Source organism: Loa loa, assembly GCF_000183805.2.
Source record: "Loa loa unplaced genomic scaffold supercont3.419, whole genome shotgun sequence".
In the NCBI taxonomy this organism is placed as follows: Eukaryota; Metazoa; Nematoda; class Chromadorea; order Rhabditida; family Onchocercidae; genus Loa; species Loa loa.
Window position 1 is genome coordinate 43,598 of NW_018108599.1, and position 8,476 is coordinate 52,073.

The 8,476-nt window shown below is 32.6% G+C and overlaps 2 protein-coding genes across 2 annotated transcripts; both read left to right on the forward strand.

Moving 5' to 3' along the window:
• Window positions 1-2,475: 2,475 nt before the first annotated feature.
• On the forward strand, window positions 2,476-3,476 carry LOAG_18644 (hypothetical protein; the record flags this gene model as incomplete). The annotated part of the gene is made up of 2 exons (XM_020451308.1): window positions 2,476-2,568; window positions 2,821-3,476. The coding sequence occupies 2 exons, from the start codon at window positions 2,476-2,478 to the stop codon at window positions 2,983-2,985; spliced, it is 258 nt and encodes an 85-aa protein (XP_020304919.1). The 3' UTR covers window positions 2,986-3,476.
• A 10-nt stretch (window positions 3,477-3,486) lies between these two features.
• On the forward strand, window positions 3,487-6,637 carry LOAG_10484 (hypothetical protein; the record flags this gene model as incomplete). The annotated part of the gene is made up of 7 exons (XM_020448172.1): window positions 3,487-3,547; window positions 3,662-3,777; window positions 3,991-4,231; window positions 4,499-4,623; window positions 4,940-5,048; window positions 5,635-5,717; window positions 6,447-6,637. Coding segments are annotated over 7 exons (924 nt in total), but the record flags the coding sequence as incomplete, so codon positions are not given.
• Window positions 6,638-8,476: the final 1,839 nt, after the last annotated feature.

Here is an 8,476-nt window from a genome sequence, read left to right on the forward strand (position 1 = left end):
ATAATAATAATAATAATAATAATATATATATATATATATATATATATATATATATATATATATATATATATATATATATATATAATTTTAAATTTTTAAAAACATCTCAAAGCTTTATTTTTAACATCACTTTTGCTACCACTAAAAAATTTCCATTTTTTGTAGAAGGGAAAAGAACGATTTCATGATCATTTTATGGTTTCATTGTAAAAATGGTCATAATTTAGAAAAGATGACTTTCATTAGAAATTTGCCTGCACTTTTTAAATCTTCAATTTTTCAAATTTTAGGACTTTTCAATGTAATTTTGAAAATTTCCGCAATTTTTGTCAAAAAATGACAATGATTCTTTTGTTTTTGTATATTGGAATATTTTTCCATTGTACATTTCGACAAATTGGAAACTAAATGGTACAATTGAGATGTTTGTAATTGCAAGTAAATTTTAAATCTTCGTGATTCAACAAACATAATCTGTTGAAGTGAAAAGTTAAGCTTTTTATACAAAGGAATATCGGAACAACTTATTAGCCGAGTTTTTTTTTTTCTAACAAAAAAAAAAATGGTTTTATCCATTATTTAGTAGAATTTCATGGCCAAATTTTAGCCTGGAAGTTTTCCTCTCTTTAAATTCAAAAAAATCAAGTCTTAAATTTCAATGGAAAATTGAAAATTTAGCATTGCATTACCATACTTTGTAAGAATTCAACAAAAAAAAAAAAAAAAGAAAAAAAACAATAGCAATTGTGATAAGCTGACAAAATAATTTTACGGTATAAGATGAAGAAATCTGAAGAAATATCCTGCTTTATTTGGCAATTTTCCGGAACGATATAACGATAAAATGAAATAATGATTTAAAGCAATTACTTAATTTTCATATATGACAGTGAATGTAAATTAATTCTAGTAAAACATTTTATAAAATATTCTAACAAAATAATCATGGTTTTAGTGAAAGATAATACCATTAGAATCAAAATATTTTCAAATACTATGTAAAATATCGAATTAGCATTAAAAACCATTTTTTTTAATTGACAACTTTCCGACATTTGCAAATATTTTACGGCAAGATCGAGATGATATCAATAAAGCTGGACTTTTTCTTGATTATATTACTATTTCATGTATTCAGTGTATTGAACAATAACATAAAAAGTGCTCAACAATGGGTGAATTATTCGAACTAATTATATGAATATTTCCAGATCTATTTTATCATATATTTTGATTGAAACAGTTATAAATGTGATGAATGAAAGTTAGTTTGAATGATTGAAAGATATGATCGAGTTAGTAAATTATCATTAGAAGCTATTCATGGATAAATTAATAAATGGAATCCATTTAGCATTACCGTTGAATTACCTACAATAGATACAACTAACAATTGAGTTATCATACAATTCTTTAGACAAATTTCAATGTGTGAAAGAAAAAAAATAAAAAAAAGGAAGGTTTTACTCATCGCAAAATCTTATCAGTTCGCAATTTCGCAGTAATTAAATTATCATGGTGGGATTGGAATTTTCATAAACTGGCCATATTATCGTGGGTGAGAGTTTGGTGTTAATCGTTCTCAACCTTCTCCTTCTTTCTTCTTTAATTTCCTCAAATGAGAGGTGTTAGGTTAGGTTAAAGGTTAGGTCTTGGATCTAGGGTAATCAGAGACTTATTAGCAACCACGTTCAGAGGAAGTAATACAGAAATTATGGTTAAATGGAATTTAAAAATTCGGGTCGTTTTATTGAACTTTATCTATATCTATATCTTTTTTTATCTCTATCTCTCTGTCTTTCTTTTTCGGCTTTCTTGACAACTGTTTTAGTCCTTTACCTTGTTACATTTCTGATTCTAGTTTGAACTGAACTTTTCCATTCATATTTCTGCTTTAAATCTTAATAGAAATTTTATTTATGGCTTTTCATTCGTATGTGAATCGGAATTTTTCTTTATTACTTGTTATTTAAATTTGAATCAATTTCTTCATATATTTCTCGTTTCAAGTTGAGACGATCTTAATCCGGCTAAACCCGTTTACTTCAACTTTTGGTCTAGTATTTGGCGAATTCTTAATTTGAATGTGAATTAGATTTCTTATTGATGTACTCATAGATTGCTATTTGACTTTTCTCTTGCAATTGTTAATTAGACTTTAAATCAAGAATTCAAGTATGAATTGGATTTCCTTTTGGTTTACTCTTAGATTTCCATTTAGTTTTTTCCTCGTGATTTTTAATTAGATCTTCGTTTAAATCTGACTTACGATAAGTTTTTCTTTTAAAAGTCTTTTAAACTAGATAGTTTTTGGGAATTGCGAGAGCTCAGTGTTTTCAGGATTAAATGTGAAAATAACATTCTTCCCTATCCATATATACATTAAGCGAAAGGACTCCGAATTCCTCCGAGAACTCTAGAGAACTCTTGGAGAATTCACATCAGTTTACGGTATATGATTAGAACGCACAAATAATGGACGCATATCGAATGCTGATATTTGCCACATTCATGTTTGTTTCTGTGACAAGTTTGCTACCATGGAATTTGTTTATAAATGCGCATGAGGTATGTCAATATTATTAATGCAAATAATTAAAATTAACATGAATGAAAGGTTGGTTAGAGCAGGACATATGTCAGAGATCTCGGGTAAATCGCGACCATTTGTCTGTCTATGATCAAGTTTGAACTATTGAATTGATTGGACTTTGATGCTGGTTACTTTTTGTAAGTTACTTTTCTGAAAGTTTAATGCTTAAGATGATTTTTCTCTTTCTTTAAAATAGGAATAATTTAAAAGAATAATTTTCCTTTTAGTACTATCATTACAAGCTACGCAATGTTACCGGAAATATAACTCTAATTCATGAAAAAGATGGCAGCACTGAACTACAACGTTCCTACGAAGGCTGGGTTACGCTTACAGGTGGTATTTCATGCGCCTTTGGTTCGGGAATAAATTTTTTGACAACAGGACGGTAAGGTTTTTGAATTTCTTGCGCTTTTATCTGAAATTTAGTGCTTTATACTTCACGTTGAACTTCGTTATGGTATCAGTAATCGTTGAAATCGTTGGAATTTCTAACTGTAGAAAGTACAGAAGCTAGTCATACCAAAAGATAACTTCCCCATCTTTTACAACGCGTGACCTGAAGTTGCTCGAGGGTCTCTTGAGCATCGGAACATCAGCTGTGTTAGCGTCTAACTCTTATGTTAGATGCAACTGTTGACTAAGTTTTCTCGTTCAAATTGCTTGATCTTAATTTGTAAACATTCGGCTTAATGTGATTGAAGATCCCGAAAATATACCAGATCAAGCGCATTAACTTATCTTTTCCATTCCGGCAAAACATTCAGGAAAAGACTGATTATATCAAGGAAACCTTTGCTGTATTTTCGATCAAAAAGTGTACCTTATATATATATATATATATATATTTTTTTTTCATACTGGGACACTCATTACGAATTCGAGCAGGCCATATGATTGTGCTATTGGCACTTGTTCCTACGGTTTTATTAACTTATATCGATACTGATGCATGTATGCTTCTCATTATTTTCTTCCACGATTTATCGACGTTCGTCTCAATTAACTTTAATATTTGCTTTGAGTAGTTTGCTTGCCACATAATATAATCATGTTAATAATTTATAGTCCAGTTGGCTTTCTTCTGTGTTTCGATGTTGCTCGCTTCAGCAGCCAGTTTTGGTTCCATTGGTTTGATTGCTTGCGGCCTTTTGGGATTTTCAGCAAAGTTTCCATCTGAAAATGTGATTTTTTTTCTTTGAAATTTAGATTTATTTTGATCCATATTTTTTCATTAATTTCTGAAATTTATCATCCTCATGTTCTCAAAACTTCTTTTTCTTGTTAAAATCTTTCAGGGATAAGGCGTACGACCACTGTCAACGAGAATTTTGGAGTGCTGGATGCTTAAGCTCACGTTTTAATGCTTTTTTAAGCACTTTATATTTGCGTTGCAGGTACAAGCAGTAATGATTGGTCAGTCAGTCGCTGGGATTTTGAGTTCGCTGTTGAGCATCTTTTGCCAAAGCTTAGCAGCTAATCCCCTTGTGAATGGTCGTCTATTCTTTGTAATTGCCTTTATTTGGACTATTTTGAGTGTTTTTCTTTATGAATTATTGATTCGATTGAAAGAAACCGAATTGTTGCTTGCCGAAGAAGGTAGTCGGATTGACCACTTGTCGGATCAACGGCTTCTTGGTATTTTCCTTTTAATTTCCTAAATGTTTTCATGTTGAAACGGAGCTCTTCAATATAACCTAACATTACGGATTCCTCTGATGGTTCTTTACTGAGTAGCTTAATATGGGTAAGGACAAAATTCTTCTGTTACTTAACCCATAAATGGAAAAACTTCAACGTGGAATGTGCAGTACTCATATTATAATGTAAAAAAAAAAAGTTCGGTACTTCAGGTAGCCATAATGTCATTTTTCATAGAGAACAAGTTAGTATTGTTTAATTCAGACTTAGAATTACATTTTATATTAGATAATATTGACAACACTTTCGAAGGAGATGAACCTCCGCTTTATTTGCGATCGGCGGAAACTCACTCGTTATGGAATGACGCGGAACAAGTGTGGAAACAAGTAAGTCCGTAGGATTGTTTGCTGCATTATTTTTATAGTTCCTTACCTTTTTCTTGGGTAAATGCAAAAAAAAAAGCCAAAGGGTTTGTCCTTTCGGTCATCCGATGCTATGCTACTCGGTTGGTCTGGAATATAAGAACGCATGAATTTCTATACGTTCTTATACCATGAATTTCCAATATCTCGAATTTCATAAAAAAGATTTACATCCTTGAGTCACTGCAGTTATTTTAAACCTCATGAACTAGTGGTAACTTCATGCATTGTGCTGCGTTTGTCAAGAACTATTTACTGGTTGAAGTAATATTCATTTCAGATCAAGACGGAGTGGTGGGCTGGTTTTATGGTTTTTTTCGGTACTATGACAGCTTTTCCAGCTATTTCATCGTTGGTTCAAACAACTGCGAAAAATTTGGTTTGGAAAAGTAAGTATATCATATCCGTTAATCTCTGCAAAACTGGTGCTGAAGAAAAGCATGGGTGGTTAGACTAATTTTTTCTATATCTTACAGTTGTTTTTCGAATCAAAAAATTGCAACGGTTGGAATTAGAGGCTTCAGCATTTGGATTGTTGAGAAGAAATAGCTATGCGGCAAACTAGTTGAATTATCTAGTATATGTTTTATGTGGATATGTCTGGATGGTCTCAATTACATTTTGCGCTGCTAATCGAAAACATTGGTATTGATCATAAGATAAAGTACGACTGACTTGACATGGTGTAATTAAGGTGATTTAGCTAAAACTAAATATAATCCGCTCGGACGTTATAGCTAATTCATCACAGCAAAATAAAAATACACGATAATATAACACCAATTAGATTAGTTGCCGCAGTATTCGCAGCAGTACGTTGGTAACAGGACAAAATAATTGGGAGGAACCAAATCAGATTTTTTATGGGCTTAAAGGATGTATCAGTGGAAAGGTACTGCGTTAGTGAAATGATGAATTTGCAGCTATTGATAGTTACTAGTGTTTGCTGTTCCTCACTGAAACCATCTTTTGCAGATTATTTTTCGTCTCTCGCATGCTTCTTATTATTCAATTGTGGTGATGCACTGGGTCGTTTAGTCGTGAATTTTGTTAAACTGGTAAGTGTCAACTTAAACAACAGTTGAATTAACTGGTAAATTGAAATAGATAAAGCAAGATTTGATATGCTGACAAGTTATCTATAAATCTTGATACAAAGTCATCATTTAGTTGATTTAGGATACCTCCAAATGTAGACGTAAACGCCTACTGTACGAATGCATATTGTACATAGAAATACTGAGATTGGCAAATTTGTCAACTCATTGCATAATCAATTGTTGAATGCGTAGCTTGGCGAACAAGATGTAGTATTCAGGATTTCAGATTAGTCCAGAAGATAGGTCTGCATTTTCTATAGTAGCAGCGCTATAAACGATTTAAATAACTTAAGAATTATTGAATCTTTCTTGATTTGTAGTCGGTGTAAGACTGGCAACGGTTTAGCAGATGTAAGAACAGCATGAAGGATCACGGAATTGTTGCAAAGCTTTGAGCAAGCATGACATGTGTTTACCGGCTGACTTCATTTGTAACTATTTGCCAAATGATGCGGGCTAATTTCAACAGGACCACATCGGCTAATTTGGCGAACAGTAATTGCAATGTAATTCTAGAATAATGGTTAAATGGTTTTGTAGTGATCCGTATCTATTTTTGCCTAGGATAGCTGTGATTCTCATGCAGCGCTATTTCTCATCACATAAAGATAAATTGTAGTATGAAACATAAAACGAAGCGGTAATCTCGCTTTTTGCCAAACTACCAATTGTAACTGCCAATTTCAGAGTAGGAAAGCCTTGATAGTGTTGTCGTTTCTTCGGCTGCTTGCTATTCCAGTGTTGTTTTTCTGCAATATTAATCCACGTTACCATTCTGTAACATTATTTCGCAATGATGAAGTTTTTATTTCAACAATGGTACTGTTTTCTATTTCAAATGGTTTGCTGTTTACGACAGCAACTGTTAATGCGACAAGGCAAGTCTTTTTTTTTCTCGAAAGGCAAAATTCAGCATTATCTGTTTTATATTTTATTCTGTCTGAGTATATGTGTGGACATGTATAAAATTGGACACAGCATATATACATATTTGCATAGATGTCTATGTTTTTAATGTCAATGAGTCAGATGCAGCTTAAATTTTGAAAGAAATAAAAAATCTGATCGTATTTGAGATATATTTATCCCAGATTGATTTTTGTTTATGTGATCGTTTTTCCATAATCTAAAGAAATATCGTAATGTGGGTGAGTTAACGAAGAGGCTTTGAGAGATTTAGCTAAACTAATTGAAAGGTAAAAATTACCCTGACTGAAACACCATTAGACTGGTGAACAACGTCGTAAACGTCATAAATTGTTATCATCGTTAACTCTTTTCATTGAACAGATATATGGCCATTTCTCAAGAAAAAAGAAAAAAAAATCTGACTCTACGTTGCATGCTAGAAGGACGTTGATTTTGCATTAATGTTAGAATCCTCCTTCCATAATATAACTAGTTTGAGCAACAATTCATCAGTTTACGCCATATTGCACGCAACATTACTCTTATTGCTTCTGTATTAATCATTTTCTGTTGATTACGCTCCGGATAATGTAGTAATATTCTTTTTCAATCGCTGAACAAATATATCCTGATGCTACTGCTCTTTTATAGAAACACGTTAAATGTTTTGCCAAAAAATTATAATTAAAATAATCTCAGTCCTTGATAAATTCTTCTCCCTTCAATTTTTCAGCAAAGTACGTGCTGAACTGCGTGAATTAGCCGGAAGCATATTTGGATTCATGGCGGTAATTTCAACATTGTGTGGCTCGCTGATTGGTTTATTATTCGTTGAACTTCTGTGAAAAAATAAGTTTTGTAGAAATTTAGTAACGATAATCAGCTTTTTTGTCTTAGAAATCAAATAAAAAATATTCCAAACGACCAACGTTGATGTCAGTTATTGTCAATAACGATAAAAACATGGCAAAAAGCATTACTGACATTCCCACATGAAAGTCTCATATTGATAGCATATACCTCACATATCACGCTCTGAACTATATTCCATAAAATTTTTTTGATATAAGTCCCACTATTATTATTACAGGAAAAAATCCGTAATATTATCAACGTTTCTGATAGACGAAACGTCTGTAAATAAAGCAAAGACCGCGATTCATACCATTGTTCGGTGCCCTCTGCAGTCCATCAAAATCAACCGACCCATAAAATCGAATGTTTCTGGCTGCGCTGTTACTACGTTGCAGGCACCTCTTCTAATATTTCAATTAAGCAACGTTGGGCTGGCTGGTACTTGGATCGGAGACGGCCTGGGAATCCCAGCTGTTGCAGACAATCTTTGAAATTTTGCGCTTGTGAAGGTATTAAAGCGATAAAATGATGAGAATTTAGTGTATGGATTGTTTTTGCACGCATGGGAACCGATGATTATTGAATGCACGACAATGATATGAAAATGATGAAGGTAGTTCCGGCGGTTTAATTACCCAAATTTAAGGTAACTGAGTGTTTCGGACCAGAGCTTCGGCTATTGTGGCTTGAAGCAAAATTTTGGGACGTCCTGCAATTCTGTGGGACAACAAATGTAGCATTTAATGTACGCCATCGTATTTGTTGACGTTCCTAGTTTTTCGTTACTAATTTGTTGTGTCAACGTTGTAATTGCAAGTTCGTTGTTGTATTAATAAATTTATTGTATTAAAGATTCAATTACCCAAGTTTGAGGCACTACTACTCAAAGAAGCAGAAAGGACCTTCAGTTTTGTTCACAATTGAAGAAAATAGGGCGACAAATACGACGGCAT